This window comes from Sander lucioperca, chromosome 10 (genome assembly GCF_008315115.2).
Source record: "Sander lucioperca isolate FBNREF2018 chromosome 10, SLUC_FBN_1.2, whole genome shotgun sequence".
Lineage (NCBI taxonomy): Eukaryota > Metazoa > Chordata > Actinopteri > Perciformes > Percidae > Sander > Sander lucioperca.
Genome location: NC_050182.1, coordinates 33500554 through 33520189, shown reverse-complemented (window position 1 = coordinate 33520189; position 19636 = coordinate 33500554). Strand labels below are relative to the sequence as shown.

The following is a 19636-nucleotide window of genomic DNA, read 5'->3' as shown; positions in this document are numbered from 1 at the left end:
TTGTACTGCTGTAACTATTTTAAACACTAGCTGTCAGTATTACATATTGCACCTTTAACTTTGGTCCTCATTTCAGCATTAGAGTAGGCAGCCCCTTTCTAGCCTTTTGGTCAATGGTTGGGCTCCTGCAAGATCTCAAAGGTCAGCTGCGTGATGTGCCGCCATGCTTGTTGGATGTGTCTTGAGTCAGTTGTGCGTGCGCAGATGGCGAAACGCAGGACAAAGCGGCCAGAGAGCTGGCAAGGCACCAGGTGGATCTCTCTGCTCTTGGTGATCCTTTTAAGCAAGAGCTCGTTCAACCTATTGGAGCCCTGACAGGAAGGAAGGAAGACATAAAGCTCATGTTGTTTGGATTTACAATAGCCAGGATTGTTGTCAAACCTCTTGTCTCAGATATGTGGGTACATCTCTACTTTGAACCATCTACAGTGGCTATGAAATTGGTTTTACAGGGTAATGAAATTTCGTAAATGATCACACTGGATTTATGATGTTATCGTAGGTTTATAATGTTGGATGTTACCTTGAGCCTGAAGCAGACCAGTCCCATGATGACCTCGGCACAGATCTCAAACCTCTTGTCTGCTCGTACCAGACTCTCAAACTCTTTGGCCAGGCCCACGTGCTGTAAAGAGAAGACATACAGTAGATTATAATCTGCTATGACTCATACACTGTTTGTAAAATGTACCCAATGACATACGTTTGCATGTAGATAAAAGTACACTTGCGTTGCTCTTAATGTCCACGTTTTAATTAGTATGCAGAGATCTGAGAATTAGAGAAACTGCATAGTAAATGTAACGAGCAAGTGAAAGGGCAAAGGGTTATCAATGCAATTAATAAGTATAGTACTTAATATACAGTGTAACAGAGCATTTACTAGAAAAAAAAATTACATTTCTGTTGCCTGACCATTTCATATTACCTCTGCAAGAAAACAGCAACTCTATTAAAGGCTGTAATTTCTATGATTTTCACAAGATGGCAGTGCTGTATCTATACATGGCCCAGTGCTTTCAGCCATATACTGTAGATCACAGGACTGTTCCCACTGATTCAGTCTGTACCTCTCGATGTAACCCCTTACTATGAACTCAGTAACCATGAAATAGTCTGTATCACAATCCTGCTCGCAGGAAATGTCATTGCACTCCTTTTTAAAATTACTTTTCAAATGGCAATGTACGATCAAACATACTCCAACAACCTCATTTATCCGCTTATGATCAGAGAGATGAGGAAACTGTAAAAGTGCATCATGTAGTGGAAGTTTTTCTTGTTAGCAGCAGGAGTGCGTATCAAAAACAACAGATGAAACATATAAGGACGATTTGAGGATTAAACCAAAGTTTGGTCTTTGAGTATTTATTTACATTTGCAAATGCAGGAAGCACACGGTTCACAAAAGGCACGCAGCGCTGGTGTGAAAGGTCTCTTCAACGAATAACAAAAAGCACACAGTATATATGCATCTCCAGTGAGATAGAAAAACATGCCCCCCCTTTCTAAACATGACTCAACATTTCTTACAATCAAACATAGTCAGATATTCAGGAGCCACCTCACTTCTTCCCCTCTGTACCACTTTCTACCCCAAGGTTTAGACATCCCGTTTATCTCAACTATGTGAGAAGTCTCAACTATTCAGGGAGAAATAACAGATAGTTTAGGGTGACCTTGTAGTCCCTATCTGTTCAGCGTACACATTACGTTCCCAGACTTGGTGGCTCTTACTTTCAACATGTGAGAATAAGAAAAACTCACTTTCAGCATTGTGAGACAAAGTAAAACAGAAATAAGACAAAAATATAAAGAATCATCCTTAAATATAATTTTGCCACTACAATCACTGCATCTGATCACAATTATATGGACCAACTTCAACTCCACTTTTCCTGTCTTTCTAATGAAGCCGAACACTGGCCTAAATGAACAACTGGTTGACCACCACTTTGTTTCCTCATTCCCAGCCAGTAATTTACCATCACCTAGAGGTCTTTACAAGCCAATATAATATAATGACCTCATTGTCTGTTTGCCTAATTACTGTATGCTAGGTAGGACTCTCATTCCACATGCCTTTGTCATTAAAATGCTTCATTTTACAACTTATTTTTCTCATGGGAGGATAATTTGTTAGTGTTTAAAAAGAAAAAAAGACAAAGTAGAATTTAAATGTGTTTATCTCTGCTGGGAAAGAAGTTCACACATGCTACATTTCCATTAAATATTGTCTGACAAGATTTAGCTATAATGAACCAAAACCACAGCTCAAGCTGTTCTATCTAATCTAGAGGACGGATGTACAGTAGTAGAGTATAGAGTGTCATGGGTTGTGGATGAAGGGATTGCTGCTGCTTCTGCTGCTTCATTTAAAATGGAGAGTAAACACAAAACAGGCTGATTTGATTGACAGAGCAGACTGCAGGCAGGAAGAGGAATATGAGGGGGAGAAGGGGGTAAAGCATGGAGAAAGAAACAGAAAGGGGAAAAGGATGGGCATCGGTGCGGAGGATGGACTTTGGAGGAGAAATGTAGGAAATCATTGCTATAAAAAGAAGATGCAGACCAGACATATGACTGACAGGATATGCTGATGAAGGCAAAGATGAGGTCAGTGAAGGGACTTTAGTGATAAGGAGGATTAGGTGGGGTGAGGCGGGGGAGGGAGGAAGGGGATGCCATTTACCATAAAGATCAGGCATATGTGATCATCAGAAGTTTGTTTTTTTCACAGTGATATTGCTAATAGCAAATGGGGTGATTTTTTAACGGCTAACACACATTTTAAAGAATAATTCTTCATTTTCCCAAAACTGTAAACATAAAACCAACGCCTCACTCTTCTCTGGACAAACATCAGACTTTTAACACAAAATGAAACACTGTACTGCTATATACATTTAACTTTGTCTTTTAATGTGTCATTAAGACCATTGCATGCCTACAAACGCCACTTAAAGCCATTATGCACTGGCTAGAGAAATAAATAAATACTATCGTAACAGTCATGAATCAACACTACGTACAAACTGAATTTACTGAAATCTATCAGAGTGAACTGGTTTTAATTCCAGCCAGGAATATAAGGGCAGAGATACATAGTGGATTGTTCAGTTGGTCTCCTACCTTGCGTATATAGGCCTGCAGGCCTTGTATTCCATACATACGGAAGACAAACCACATCTTTAGTGAACGAAATCTTCTTCCGAGTGGAATCCCCCAATGCTGCAGGACAGAGGAGGAAGAGAGTAGTTATAGAGTAGAGTGGTTATAGCTTTAACCTCTGCAAGTTTGAAGCTAACTGAGATTTTTTTTTTTTTTTTGCAAATTGTAGGAAATTAATAATAATGATTAATCTTACCCGATAATCTGTGATCATACCTGTTAAAAGAAAAAACAGTTCAGGAATCAGTCAATCACATACTAATAGTGTACATTGTTAATGCAGGTTTTTCAAGCTTTTTTATGGTCAGCCTTCTCGTCATTAAATTCTAATAAAATATCATACAATTACAAAAGCAATTTTTTTCTGATTGTAAAACAACAGACTAGAGAGAGAACAACAACTTGCACCGATCAAATTGGAATCAACAAAGCTCTAAAATTGAACATTATTAGCTTCAGAAAATGATCTATTGTAAAGCTGTTGTATTTGGGATTGCCTTCCACAGTCCAGGTGTTGCTGCCACTGCGCCCACCCACCCCCGTCAGTCCACATAGACCACTGCCTACAGATAGCTCATCTCCACAGAATGGAGGCTAGTGTTAGCTGGTGCTAATAACCACTAATTAGATTGAAGAGCCCAGATTGTGTGAGCGAAAGGCTTTTGTAAGGTGCCTCAGTGTGGTGGGAGGTAGCTGTTTGTCTTTTCTCTCGGTCTGCTGGTCTGTCAGACAAATTATAGGGCAGCTCTGAGCTCATCTGCAAGCTACAGGAGCATGTACACCAGCACACACAGACATTGAATCATATTATGGGATTTTTGTCAAGTAAAGTCTGATTAAGTTTCTTTTGGATGATAGATTTTATGTTAATGGGGTGTATTAATTAAATTAGGTCACAGATACAGTAAATCAGCTTAACTTCAGGTAGGATAGAATTGTAAAATAAAGCTGACTCACAGAATCTCTCTCTCTCTCTCTCTCTCTCTCTCTCTCTCTCTCTCTCTCTCTCTCTCTCTCTCTCTCTCTCCATTAGGTGATATTTTGACTCACTGTGAGAAAAACACATACAACATTTCAGACCTCCCAGTATTCCTGATGAAGATTGGACTATAGTGCATGTATAGCCTTCTTAACAACCAAATGTAGTTCCATCCGCCATACAACATTGCCAACTGTACATTGAGACTGTAGCTAGTCCTTTGAGATTTGGAAAGCTGCCCAGAGAAGTTCTTGCTAATTGTCTGTGTCCTAGTCGGTGCTTTCATAATGCAGTAAACAGCCCCATGAATCTCTGCCGCAGCCCTGGAAGGAAATGGTGTGGCCATGTTGCTACAAGATCAGTTAGAGGATTGGGGCACTTCAAATCCACAGAAAGACCCCAGACTTTGCTATTCAGATATCACAATTTGAGCAATGATTGATAATAGTGTTTGCTCTGTCTTCTCCCATCTCTCTCACACACACACACACACACACACACACACACACACACACACACACACACACACACACACACACACACACACACACACACACACACACACACACACACACACACGCACGCGCACACACACGCACGCACGCACTAGCCCTAACTCTTGTTGACCGTACAACTGTAAAACCAAGTTTTAACACTCACAAAGGTCCTCCCTCTCAAGGTCTAAAGCTCACAAACATAGATGCACATAAGCATCACACACACACACACACACCTGTCTTGCTGTCACACAGTCATCTTCATGTCTGTGATTATCTTGCTACACTACACTTCATTTTAAGCCGTTGGTGCAATGCTTCAGCAGTTGAATCGGAAATTGAATGGATTTTTGGCTCAAATGGGCACACTAACCACCTTCCTCACAATGTGAACAGTAAACAAGGTCCCAACTGCAGACCCCAGGTTCCATCCAACCCAATCTGTGATCATTGATTCAAATACTTTAATAGAAATTACTTTTTACCTGACTCCTGGTTTTCGTGTTTCAGGTAGAGTGGTTCCATCTTAAAGGCTCCAATGAGGTCCTCTCTCTTCTTCACCCTGTTGATAGGTGTTGAAAAACAAATCTTCACACCAAATATTACCATACAATGTAATGATGCAAAAAATCTTTTAGAATCATATGTAATTTGTCATTGAAAATGTTGGTTTTTGCTTTGTCAAACATGATTATGGTCCTTTTAATATAGATTTGACACATTATACAGTATGTTTAGTACTAGTTTAGTGTCCCCGATGTATTTTACATTTGACATACATGTCATAAAATACTACACTGTAATACACTACACTAATAATAATTAGTATGTTGTAGTGTAGCGTATTCTGTGGTGTATTAAATCTCTATGAAAATGTGTCACAAGTAGGTTGAACAAAAGCTGTTACTAAATTCTAACCATACACTGTGAAATATATAAAAATGTTTTTTGGATAAAGTAACTCACACAGTAACAGTTATGCATGTGCCAGACAACTATAACATAAAGATATCTCAATGGCAACAGGTATCACGTCCATAGTGACTAGCAATGTACATCACTCAACTGATGTACATTGCTGGGATAAAGCCTGACATTCCCTTCCTCTATCTCTGCTATTTATTTAGCAAGGGCACCGTTGCTGCGTCCGGGGGGACCCAGGTCAGTTGTTATTAGTTTAAAGAAATACAAACAAGCCAGAGAGTTTTTTCCTTTATCCTAGAATAGATAACCACTGCAGCCAGACCATACTCCAGTGCTGTGGAGATTGGTCTGGCAATGCAAGACTAGTAGTGAGTGATAGACTGAGCCAGAGGTGACGGAAAATGGTTTAAGAACACCTGTTGAGGTTTGAAACACCTCCGTTTCTATCTTATGCAGAGCATGTCTCGTTTTGTTTGCTGCTGACAGAAGGGGCAGATGGGAGGCGTAGTTCTATTTTTAATGTGCAAATGATTTAGGTGTAGATGGATATCAGTTTTAAATGGACTGCTCATTGTTACTTTATGGGACCATGAGTCATTCTGAGGTAAATTAGTAAATAATTTGACAAATCACAAAAGACAGAAGGTGCTAGAAGCTGAAAAAAAAAAATTAATAACTCTCCTTTTGTTAAACAGGTCTTTGTGTCCCACAGTATATAGACATACAAAACGTACCACATTGTAGAGCAGTCAAAGTTGATTAAAAGCCATTTGTGTGGGTTGAAGTTGAAAGAGTCTGCAAACTTTAAAAGAAACAAGAAAAAAATAGTAATGAAGCCATTTGTTTGATGTCTTTCTGAAATGAAAGGTATGCAATAACAAGATCAGTGAGGTCTGCATATACTGCTGCATATTTTGGGAAGAGCTAAGCCCAAAGGAAAATGAAAAAGAATTCATATGCAGACCATATATAAAGTCATATGCCGTGTGTTGCCCAAAACACACCATAATACGTATTTATTTACCATTACTGACACAGAGACAACCTTTTTACCAACAGTTTATCTGGACTGAAGCAGGCACAATTTATTTGAAATGCAAAAGAGGAACATCCAGCCAACAGCTGGCAGAGCACAAGGAAAATAACCCTTTCCTGGCAGGGTGTATTCAAAGAGAAACAAACCTTTCCTAATCTGTTCTCATCTGATTGTGGGCTATCTTTTTTAATATCCTTTTCTCCACCTCCACAAATGCAATAACACAGCATAGAGAGACAATGTGAGTCAGACTCCTGGCTGACAGTTGCCATGCTGACTGATTCAAAGGGGGCTGGCTGCCTGCTCGCCTATCACTCACACAGTATCCTAGCAACCAACCCTGCAGCAGGGCTGTACTCTCATCCAAAAAGACTGGGTTCCCTCATAATGTCCTCGTCCATTCATTTCTATTGACCTAGTAATGCTTTAAAGTTATATACTATGACTGCAGTTAGTTTGTGGACTTAATGAGTAATCCTCTCTCCACTTCCTTAAAGATGGACCCTGAATATAAAATTCCCATTGCATCAAAAAATACTAGAAAATGTCAATTTGATTAGGAGAGGAAAATGTGTTACTGTACATATCAAATAGCAATGTTTAGATAAAACAACAGTTGGTCCTTTTACAGTCAGTTCTGTTTTCTCTGTTACCCCACCAACATTGTTTGAACTTGTGTCTAATAAACAGTGATATATAAAGGTCTAACACTGCCTCAGGAAATTGCTCTGTCCTTATCTCTGCGTCTCTGCACAGCTCAGGGAGCAACAGCTGCCTCGGCAGCCTCAAAAGGCAGATTGATGCTCCTGCCCTAATGCCGATTGTTCGGCCTATTACTCACTCTTGCATGCTTCCTCCTTGACATTAACATTATGCCATTTTCAAACCGAAACAAAGCAGCTGGATATAATCAGTATGCAGTTAGTGTTTCCTTTCATAGATGCTATGAGAGATATTTCACAACCAACTGAACAGAAATAGGTTCTCTTGTTCATCAGCAACGTGTATCTATGCAGGCGGATGCACACTTCAAGTTTTTGACCACCATGATCAAGCTTAAAATCCTACCATGTCAACACGTTGTCACCAAAATACCTATTGTGTTATGGTGTTCATGCATTGTGTGAACATGAATGCTTGCGTATTTTAACGCACCTCAATGCCATTCAACAAAGGCCTAAATTCTGGACAGATGAATGCACTCCCTGCATACGCTGCATCAATATGCATCCATATGTTTTCCTTATTACCTGGAAAGGACAAGAAGCAGAAAGGTTATTAACATCTGCAAAATAATTAGTTTTGTCAATCAAGATTTAATAACAGTATAAAACTATGCATGACTTTAAAACACAGATTCATAACACATTCATCTATTAATTGAAGTTCTTTATTTTTAGCTGGGTTTAATTGGGTGTTTGGTGTTTTAAGCCCCCAACGTCGCCTTCCAGGCAGCGTGGCAATAGTTATGTTTATGTTAAGTTATGTTTAGGGTTAGGGTTAGCTGCCTGGAAGGCGACGTTGGAGGCTTAAAACATCATTGAGCGTTTAACTGAGGGTCGTTACTACTGAATACTGGATATTTGGAAAACTGAATGCATCGTTTTTGTTTGTTTCTCAATCACACACACTCAAGCGGCATACTTGGTTGCAGGACATAGGAGTTTCTTACATACATCCTAACTCCCTCTTGATCTGGATTTCCTTTCCAAACAACCTGCTCCTGCTTAGGTCAAAGTGTGTGTGTTGTAGAGCTAATGAAGCCGATAGGGCTTTACAATCCTTTCCCTGTAATAAAAATCAAGTGTTTGCTGACACAACAGTTTACTCACATATGGGCCCCAGCTCAGTGATACGATCAAAGGCACATGATGCCGTGGTGCCAAGGGTCGCACAAAACTGAAAGACACAAGCAGACAAATCACTAACACCCTGAGGTACTTTGTTACCTGTGCCATTTTCTATTTTCACTGTCACAACAATATCACCAGTTATATTAATAAGTTTGTATAATAAAATACAAATTCACAGTAATTGCAGCTATTGTAACATATTGCTTTAATACAAGCAGACACCGACATACATTTTTTGTATTTAAAATTAGATCTGGATATCACTTTCAATACACACAGATGATTCAGAAATGCTGGACCATTCAGCCTCCTGAATATTGTTCACTGATAGTGATCTGTGGGTCCAGCTGAGACAGGGATTATTGTCCTTAACCAGATAGACATACATTAGGTTCAGCACAAACAATGTTATCCTTCTGCAGGAGCCTCAGGGTGTGCACAGCAGCATCACACACATATGGTTGTAGCTGTCAACTTAGTGAGCAGCTGTGTAGGTGGTTGTATTTACATGTGAAGCAAAAGCAATCCAATGACAGATGCGTGTAACTCAATGGAAAAATCAACAATATCTAAGGTGGGACATGTATGTGTCTGTGTTTTAGCTCTGCTATGGATGGAGGGAGGGAGGGAGGGAGGGATGCTGATTGTTCTTACATAGAAAGGGATAAGTCCAGCTGCTTTGTCCTCTTCCAGCATCTTCTTAAACATGTCCCCACCGACAGCATAGTTGTTGTCTGTTGGAACCTTCTTTATCATCGCTCCTCCAATCAGAGAAGCACGCTCCACTGAGCAATGAGCCTCAGGAGGAAAGATATGCAACATTTGTGAGAAACACAATGTAAGCAAATTTTTAGATCACAGGGTTAAATCACCTCCCGCTTTTGGTAAGAAGATAAACCTTAACTGCTAATTTCATATTCATGGATACTGAATGATTTTATATGGTGAAATTATTATTATCATTTAGGATGGGATTGCGTTCATGTCAAACCTTATCAAACGGTAAACCAAAAAAAAATGTAAGTATTCAAAGTCAAAAACATTTTTTAAATTACAGTCAGGACTTTCAGTCAACTAAAAAGCTACACTTTTATTACAATTACTGCTGGAAGATAAGAGCCTGCACCAACCTCAGAGCTTCAATGATATATTTCTGATCAGCTACAATAGAATACTATGCAAAAGAAATTCAAACAAACTTTAGACATGTACATCGGAATATATTAGAATGGTGTTCTTCGGTAAAAACGCAACAAACTGCTCTCCCTGTAAAGGTCTGTGTGGCCCTCAGGCAACTCCCTAACCCAATCACAGAGTCAGTCTGTTATTAAACCTGATCAGAGCAACTGCCTAGCTGACCCTCTGTCTCATTAAATCACTGAAAATCGATTACACTGTATCTGAGGTAACCTTTAATGATCTGAGTTTACATGGACAACTTGTTGAGTGAGACCATTTGCACAAGTCAACATATTTGCAGATATAAATCTTGCCTGGGTAACTTGGCAAGCAGTAAGGTTTAATGAAAAACATTGATGAATGCCTTTTTTAAACAAAATAATTTAGTAATATCTAAAAATAGTAAATAATAAAATTGTATGTGTAAAGTCAGAAACGTGGGTCAATTTTAGGAATCAGAGTTAGCTTGTACATTAAACAGGACATATGTAAGTTTGGAAATGTCTTATATGCTTACTTGCTCTGAGGTGTATGCCACCAGTTTGGAGAGGATTTCAGCCTCTGATTTTTCCGGATTGGAGGCCTGAACTCGTCGGACTGCTTTACAGCGGGCAGCGAGCAGGGTCACCAGGGTTGCCTCACTGGCTGTGCTCTGTTGGAGAATTAGAGGGAACTTGTCAAGCAATGCATCTCCACTGTTGTGGATTTAAATCAAATTTAAATGTTGCCTGTACTTACAAAAGCAAAAATCAAATAGATATTTGAATCTTTCATAAAGTAAGCAGCCTTGATTTGTTGCAGTGGACTGTTGTTTTGTGTTGCCAGGGTTCGGGAACAGTATTGTTTCAGCTACTGACAATTTCTTGGTTAATAAAGCGGGGGCTGCTGCAGCCAAAATTATCTTGTGAACAACTTAATCTAGGTGTGAATCAAACCATGATTCAGTAACTGCATGGTCTATTCTTGTTTAAAATATATCTGGAAACAAATTTTTGTGGTTTGATGTTGGTGTTTACAGAAGAACTACTGTGGTTTTCTGGCTTTAGGACCCGAATCACAATTTCCATTATGGTGGATTTATGCAATCAGTCAGGAAGGGTTCATGTTGATTTTTCAGCAAAGAGCAGTACTTGTCAAACATCTGTTGGTTGGCCATTGAAATAGTGTGGTTGCAACTGACTGCTGTTCTTGAAATAGCAAACAAGTCATATGACATAGATTCTGGATTTATCTTTTACTATAAACCACGTGTGAAACTCAAGGCCTGAGGGCCAAATCCGGACCCTCACAGATTTTAATCTGGCCAGGTTCACAGTACATTTTGGCCCACCAAGTTTTTGATGCCTTTTCCGGCGTTTAGGCGCATATTTATGACGTTTTTTGACACTTTTTTAGGCAATTTTGTTGTTTTTTTCAACATTTTTGGCGCTTTTTTCTATGAAGGCTAAGAAATTTTGTTGACTTTTTGGGGGCTTTATGAGACCCAAACAATAAGTGAAAAAGCTATATGAGACATGCAATAATACAGTAGAAATATTTGACTTTTTCTCTTAAATAAAAGCATGTCAATAAACTATACATGTCTGGCCCTTGATGTGATTCTCATTTTCCAGTCTTTAACAGAGAACTAAGATTCGATCCCCGGTCAGGATCCCATTGTTCACATGGGTTTCCTCTCACCACCAAAAACATGTATGTGGTATGTGTAATGTGCATCTAGGTTGCCCCCTGACCAAAAAGGCACTTGCAAAAAGAACTAGAGTTGGTCCCTGGGCGTCCGCGGCTGCCTACTGCTTCTATATATAGGATGGGGGTAAAATGAAGAGATCAAATTTCGTTTCTCTGTGTACGCTTAGAAATGACAATAAACGAACCGTTAACTTTTAATTGGCAGGTGTAAACTTAATGGGACAATAGATTAATCAAAAGATTATTTTCTATTTTAGCTTTCTCTTATGAACTTTGTTGCTAGCCTATAATGTGTGTGTTCCTATTGATGGATAAATACAATTACGCACAAAGCTTTTGCAAACACACGCACACACACACACACACACACACACACACACACACACACACCTAAGTCAATATTTTGTGCTGTTGGAAATTGCCTCTGATTTGAACGCCGTGACACCTTCACATCCTCATTAGAGAAGAAAATCACTGTTGTGAGTCATCACCCAGCTAGCCTGATACAGAGAGAATTGTTTGAGGCAACAAAATGAAGTGAAGCGTGGCTTCTAAGGTATTTGGAGGCATTGCCACAAGAAAGTCAATGAAATGTTCAAATCATTCAATCAATAAGTACAAATCACTTACCAGACAAGCAGGCTAATATAGGTTATGTCAAAACAAATGCAGACGCAGAGTAAAATTAAGCTGATTTTAAAGCGCTTAGGGATCCACGTCAGAATGGATCAATCAACCAACATATTCATCAAATTACTGTGATTAACAAGGCACTAGCTCAAAGGAACTGAAAAGAAATAAAAGAACAGTTTAAAAATGCCAAAACAAGGAATCTTAAGCTTCCAAACATACCCAAGTGTACTTCCTGTCCTTACTCTGCTCATACGGCAGTACCATGAGATGTAATTATGAGCACACATCGCCTCTGAACCTGGTAGCCTTTTATAGAAGTTTACCAGCTCTCATCCATCCTTCTACCCACCAGTAATAGTGAAGTATAGCTTGTTCTGTTTCAAATGTAATTGAGCAGACTTTTTTGTTTTACCACAATAAACCTTAACCCTGTTGCAAATGTTCCCTTTACCAGCTGAAAAAGAAACTGCACTCTTCAGGATAAGAAGTGATGATCTGCTAAAGATGATACATGCATTAAAAGAGAAGCTTGTAGTGGCAAAATTATATTTAAGCATGATTCTTTATATTTTTGTCTTATTTCTGTTTTACTTTGTCTCACAATGCTGAAGGTTTTTTTTCTTCTCTTATTCTCACATGTTGAAAGTAAGAGCCACCAAGTCTGGGAACCTAATATGTACGCTGAACAGATAGGGACTACAAGGTCACCCTAAACTATCTGTTATTTCTACCTGGATACTTGAGACTTCTCACATAGTTGAGATAAACGGGATGTCTAAACCTTGGGGTAGAAAGTGGTACAGAGGGGAAGAAGTGAGGTGGCTCTTGAATGTCTGACTATGTTTGATTGTAAGAAATGTGTGAGTCATGTTTAGAAAGAGGGGCATGTCTTTCTGTCTCACTGAAGATGCATATATACTGTGTGCTTATTCTCATTCGTTGAATACACTTTCCCACTGTGCTGTTGTACTTGTGAAACCGTGTTCCTATATTTGCAAATATAAATAAATACTCAAAGACCAAACTTTGGATTCATTCTCAGTAACTTAGTTTCATTCCTTGTGTTAATTTTAAATCTACTCTCCTGCTGTTAACAAGAAAACTTCCACTACAAATTGCATGTTTGTGTCTTTAACATTTTACGTAGAAGCAACCGTAGAATTACACACTATCATTTATATCTCTGATGATTTAGTCAATTAGACTGTAATCTTCTGTCATTTGGAATTAGTGTTAATCATAGGCAAAGTGTCTTTTTCTGCCATCTAAATCCAATGAGACTCACACAGCGGTAAAAAGGGAAAATCTAAGGTCACTAGAAGGGTGTTTTTGAAACCATCCCATGTCCCCTTTGTGTTGATAAGGTTTATAATAATAGGCTGGCAGTGTGCTGTCACAACACTCAGCCCTGCTACAGCGAGAAGAGCCCCATTCGTTGCCATAGTGAGCTGGTAAGCTGCACTTAAAAAGGAGAGTGGCAAGACAGAAACAAAAACACGATGAGCCAGATGAGCACACACACACACACACACACACACAGGTGGTCACAATAGAAGAGGCATGAAATGATCTGTCATCAGAGTCTCTTACACACACACACACACACACACACACACACACACCAGCATTGTCAACTCTGTCTGCCTGTGAATGACACATTAAAAGACAATTTCCTGCCAATTTTCAGCTGGTGTGAACCAGGGAGAGAATAAGATCACAAATCAATACTACACAATTGTTGATGAATATGGTTTCAGGCACTCAGTTGTGAGTCATGGTTCCTATGCCTATACAATTTGAGCCTTTGACTTGGCTTTACACACAAACCATGGAAGAGTATAATGTGAGCAGAAGTTGGTTTTGGCTCCTTGGACTGCCTGCAGGGAGGCATAAAGACACAAAAAAGACGCTCACCTGGATGACCCCTCCTCCGTGGCCATGAGTCCCAGCTATAAAATGCTCAGGCAGGTTCAGCATCTTCCCCAGCCAATCTAGCATCACTGTCTCCAGCTCTGTGCAGGCTGGGCTGGCAGCCTGAAAACACATACCCAAAATACAAACACAAATCTCATTTGTGTTTGCATATAAATATATATAATTTTTTTTTTTTTTTTTTTTAAAGAGTCAGATACTGAGACACAGCAAAGTGTTTGTTACCCAGGAGAATCCAATACAGCCTATGGCGCCACACAGCATGTCAGCCAACAGGGCAGGGTAAGAGGTAGCAGCTGGAAAGTAGGCAAAAAAGTATGGGCTGTGCCAGTGGGTGACCTGCAAAAACATACAACATGAACCTACAATACTTAATTAATCTGAAAAACAAGCTTAGTATGTCCTTAGGAACATGGGTTGAAAATGTATTGTTTACTATATTACAGTTTTAGCAATAGTGAACAATGCTCCTCACTTTCAGCAGAGGTGGTTTACTGCCGGATACCCCAGAAGGTGTTCACTGACTTGCACTTCTGCTGTTGTGCCCCATGTGGTTTATTTCTATGTTGCATAGCATACTTTTCCTGCCAAACTCCATTTCTGTGTTCATATTCCTTCACTGCAGCGTCATTGTGTGTGTAGTTGCATTTTAGTATGACATTGTTGTGTCTTTCTTTACTAGTGGAGATAGTAATAAATGTTTGTCACTATACGTATGTTTCCTTTTTCATTGTTCGACCAAGTCCACCTTAATAATTCTGATTAACGCTATATTTCCCCAAACTGAGCTTATTTTCTCTACACTAATCTAAATGAATTACACTGTCAGAAGAGCACAAGAGAGTCTGTGCATCTGAAACGCCTTTATGTGCATCAAAAAATCAACAAAAGTATAAGCTCACCCCTGGCATTATAACCCTATCCACATCTTTAATAATATCATCATAATTGTCAGGCTCCAGTGGGGCCTCAGTGGGGATCAGGGAACGAAGATACCCTGGTTCCACATCTGGGTAGACCGGTCGCTGTTCAATGTTCTCCAGGTAGTTGGCCACATAGTCCACCATCTCCATCCCTCTGCGTCGAAACTCTTCTGCATCCATGGTACGACTGGAAAACAGCACAGAAACACTTTCTCTCAAGCACTGTTATTAATACTTTAATTGGTTGGATGTGACTTTATAATGACTTCTTACATAAAATGGCACCACAGAGTTTAACCTTCGATCTCGCTGGTAGGAATGAGTTGATCATTGTTTTATTAAACAGCTTCATGATCCCATGAAAACAATACATTGTCAACAAAAGAAGTTTTTTTTGCCATTGGAGACATTTGCCTCATATAATCCAATTCCACTCTGAGAACACATTTACAATGGTTGGTTACATCTCTCTCACACACACACGTACACAGCCTAAGCCATGCTCCTTGACACAGTTTGTATAAGCTGGCACAATTTAAATGAATGCATGAACCTGTGACCCTCTTACTAACACATTAAGCCAGTCTAATCATAGCTTAGTTTCCTTTCACTTTGTGGACTGACATGAACAGAAAAGCTTGGTAGCAAAAAGCATTTCCACATCTAAAATAAGTTTATAGTCTATTTGTGTAGACTGTTATACACTCATTCTCTCATAATGCAATCTGCAAAAGGACAATTTCAATAAGCCTCATCAACATCTACATACAACTTAATGAACGAGGGAAAGACTCAGTAACATTTTGAGCCCATTGAAAAACTGCAAAGTGCTAACCAGGAACATTCTTCAAATAATTGAAGAACAAAGCTGTTGCTGTCTTACAACGATAAATTCATCAGTAAAAAATTATTACCATACAAATACTGGCATAGTGCTTATTCAAATGGCACAACATATGAACATTGCCCCTTGCTCTACACTAGTGCCTTGTCATTCAACAAGTGTTTTACGCTGCATGTCTCTTTTCCTTGTTGAGGAGAGCCCTTATCCTTAGCCTTATCTCAAATAGGATTAGACAGGTTTGTATGTATGTGTGTGTGTGTGTGTGTGTGTGTGTGTGTGTGTGCGTGCATACTTACATTTTCAAATTAGCGCTTCAGATGGTGGATCTCCTCTTCTTTAGCGTCCACAGACAGACTGACAGGCAGGCACGTGGTGAGTGTGTTTGTGTGTGTAAGCAGGACAGGAGACATTTGCTCCTTTTATCTTGCTACTAACCACCCCCACCCCACCATTCGCCACTAGGCCAGCCAATGGGAACAGGGCTCATGGCCAATACAAGGAATGATTGATTCCTGAAGCTGTGTGTCCGTACACACACACACACACACAAACACACACACACACACACACACACACACACTGCACAGTAATATTTGTGCACAGATAGACATAGCATTAAAATATTCTGGCTACACCAAGAAAAAAAATACATGAATGATAATCAAGAGAACTATAATATTAGCAAAGAAGTTGACAGTATTAGTAAATATTTTATAAACTGTATCTTGCTTGTCAAACTCAGACTAAGAACTCACTATTAGAACCACCATAATAAATTAACCCTTGTGTCGTCTTTAACCCTTGAGAGAGATTATCTATTGATTGATGGAATAGCTGACAGTATAACGCCTTTGCATCTTGAGCAAAGTCACACTTGGCCATTGGCTGCATCCTTTGGTTTTATTCAGAATAGATGCAAGTAACAGCTGCGTATTTTTCACTTCACCTTTTCACATTTTAATAGCAAAGTTCTTGTTGTTTATTTTCAGGCTGGAGGCAGAGAAGGGTGTAACTCCAAAAACACTTTTGTTTGCAGAGTAAAGGTGAAGCTCAAACGGAACATGTTAGAGGCCATTTCCCCTGCAGGGAGATCACAAACTAAACACACCAAGAGGCTTCAAGCAAAACTGTAACTACAGTTTGCACACACTGTGGACATACAGAACTTTGTTCAAATACTAACACGCAGGAAAAGCAGTTAAATGTGTGGAATTTCAGTCTGGTGCATATCAAACACTGTGTTAGGCCCGCTGCCCCTAGGTAGCTTTTCTGTTCTCTCCTCTCTCCCTCCCTCTGTCCTAATTGCAGGAGTGGAGTCTGGTATGTGGGAGTCAGGGTTCCAGCTGCCTCTCATCTACCACAACCAACCTCTGCTTCATATACCCCGTCATTCCTTCACTCTGCATCAGATCATAGACAAGACTGCCACATCCATCTTCGTCCGCTTATCCGGTGTCGGGTCGGGTAAATTGAATGTAATACCGCACCCGCTGCGCCGATTCTCCGACCAATCTCCCGCTCCATTGTCCCCTCACTCGCGAACAAGACACCAAGGTATTTGAACTCCTTCACTTGGGGTAAGGACTCATTCCCTACCAGGAGAAGGCACTCCATTGGTTTCCTGCTGAGAACCATGGCCTCAGATTTAGAGGTGCTGATCCTCATCCCAGCCGCTTCACACTCGGCTGCGAACCGATCCAGTGAGTGCTGAAGGTCACAGGCCGATGATGCCATCAGGATCACATCATCTGTAAAGAGCAGCGATGAGATCCCCAGCCCACCGAACTGCAACCCCTCTCCACCCCGACTACGCCTCGATATCCTGTCCATAAATATTACAAACAGGATTGGTGACAAAGCACAGCCCTGGCGGAGGCCAACCCTCACCTGAAACGAGTTCGACTTACTGCCGAGAACCCGGACGCAGCTCTCGCTTTGGTCGTACAGAGATTGGATGGCCCTGAGAAGAGACCCCCTCACCCCATACTCCCGCAGCACCTCCCACAGTATCTCCCGGGGGACCCGGTCATACGCCTTCTCCAAATCCACGAAACACACGTAGACCGGTTGGGCATACTCCCAGGCTCCCTCCAGGATCCTTGCGAGAGTAAAGATCTGGTCCATTGTTCCACGACCAGGACGGAATCCACATTGTTCCTCTTCAATCTGAGGTTCGACTATCGGCTGAACCCTCCTTTCCAGCACCTTGGAGTAGACTTTACCGGGGAGGCTGAGAAGTGTGATACCCCTGTAATTGGCACACACCCTCTGGTCCCCCTTTTTGAAAAGGGGGACCACCACCCCGGTCTGCCACTCCTTTGGCACCGTCCCAGACTTCCACGCAATGTTGAAGAGGCGTGTCAACCAAGACAACCCCTCCACACCCAGAGCCTTGAGCATTTCTGGACGAATCTCATCAATCCCAGGGGTTTTGCCACTGTGGAGTTGTTTGACTACATCAGTGACTTCCGCCTGGGAAATTGACAACAATCCCCCATCATCCTCCAGGTCTGCCTCTAACATAGAGGGCGTATTAGTCGGATTCAGGAGTTCCTCATAGTGCTCCTTCCACCGCCCTTTTACCTCCTCAGTTGAGGTCAACAGCGTCCCATCCTTACTGTACACAGCTTGGATGGTTCCCCGCTTCCCCCTCCTGAGGTGGCGAACGGTTTTCCAGAAGCACCTTGGTGCCGACCGAAAGTCCTTCTCCATGTCTTCTCCAAACTTTTCCCACACCCGCTGCTTTGCCTCTTTCACGGCAGAGGCTGCAGCCCTTCGGTACCTTGCAACTGCCTCCGGAGTCCTCTGGAATAACATATCCCGGAAAGATTCCTTCTTCAGTCGGACGGCTTCCCTGACCACCGGTGTCCACCACGGTGTTCGTGGGTTACCGCCCCTTGAGGCACCTAAGACCCTAAGACCACAGCTCCCCACCGCAGCTTCAGCAATGGAAACTTTGAACATTGTCCACTCGGGTTCAATGCCCCCAGCCTCCACAGGGATGCACGAAAAACTCCGCCGGAGGTGTGAGTTGAAAGTCTGTTGGACAGGGGCCTCCTCCAGACGTTCCCAATTTACCCACACTACCCGTTTGGGCTTACCAGGTCTGTCCAGAGTCTTCCCCCACCCCCTGACCCAACTCACCACCAGATGGTGATCGGTTGACAGCTCCGCCCCTCTCTTCACCCGAGTGTCCAAAACATACGGCCTCAGATCAGATGAAACGATTATAAAATCGATCATTGACCTTTGGCCTAGGGTGCTCTGGTACCAAATACACTTATGAGCATCCCTATGTTCAAACATGGTGTTTGTTATAGACAATCCATGACTAGCACAGAAGTCCAACAACAAACAACCACTCTGGTTCCTCCCAATCACGCCTTGAATCATGCGCGTTGAAGTCCCCCAGCAGGACTATGGAGTCCCCCACTGGATCCCCATGCAGGACTCCATTCAAGGTCTCCAAGAAGGTTGAATACTCCGAACTCTTGTTTGGTGCATATGCACAAACAACAGTCAGAGTTTTCCCCCCCACAACCTGCAGGCGTAGGGAGGCGACCCTCTCGTCCACCGGGGTAAACTCCAACGTAGCGGTGCTCAGCCGGGGGCTTGTGAGTATCCCCACACCCGCCCGGCGCCTCACACCCTGGGCAACTCCGGAGAAGAAAAGAGTCCAACCCCTATCCAGGAGTATGGTTCCAGAACCGAGACTGTGCGTAGAGGTAAGCTCCACCAGATCTAACGGGTAGCGCTCCACCTCCCGCACCAGTTCCGGTCCGTCGAGGCCCCTGACCTTCACTGCCACCCGTGTGGCAGCGCACCCAACCCCAGCGGTTCCTCCCACAGGTGGTGGGCCCATGGGTTGGAGAGATGGATGCCACGTAGCTTTTTCGGGCTGTGCCCGGCCGGCCACCAGACGCTCGCTGACGAGCCCTCCATCTGGGCCTGGCTCCAGACGGGGGCCCCGGGCTTC

The 19636-nt window shown here is 41.7% G+C and overlaps 1 protein-coding gene across 2 annotated transcripts; it reads right to left on the bottom strand.

Moving 5' to 3' along the window:
- ddc (dopa decarboxylase) lies at positions 1-16125 on the bottom strand. Of its 2 annotated transcripts, none has more exons than XM_031278324.2 (14): positions 15957-16125; positions 14796-15003; positions 14119-14232; positions 13876-13995; positions 10157-10291; positions 9115-9258; positions 8440-8506; positions 7763-7857; positions 6306-6373; positions 5133-5209; positions 3368-3387; positions 3133-3231; positions 524-625; positions 1-311 (listed from the first exon to the last, which is right to left on the bottom strand). In XM_031278324.2, exons 2-14 carry the CDS (start codon positions 14994-14996, stop codon positions 111-113), a joined length of 1443 nt encoding a protein of 480 aa, XP_031134184.1. In that variant the 5' UTR covers positions 14997-15003; positions 15957-16125; the 3' UTR covers positions 1-110. The 2 variants fall into 2 exon arrangements, with proteins under 2 accessions (XP_031134184.1, XP_035862405.1); XM_036006512.1 differs by having other exon boundaries at positions 9115-9261; positions 10160-10291.
- Between the last annotated feature and the right edge of the window lie 3511 nt (positions 16126-19636).

Excerpts from the sequence above, each read along its gene's own strand:
- ddc (XM_031278324.2), bottom strand. The coding sequence starts at position 14,996 with ATGGATGCAGAAGAGTTTCGACGCAGAGGGATGGAGATGGTGGACTAT. Across the intron at positions 5,210-6,305 it reads TTTGACTGCTCTACAATGTG|GGTGAAGAAGAGAGAGGACC; the intron begins GTACGTTTTGTA and ends ACCTATCAACAG. Across the intron at positions 626-3,132 it reads TGCAGGCCTATATACGCAAG|CACGTGGGCCTGGCCAAAGA; the intron begins GTAGGAGACCAA and ends TTCTCTTTACAG.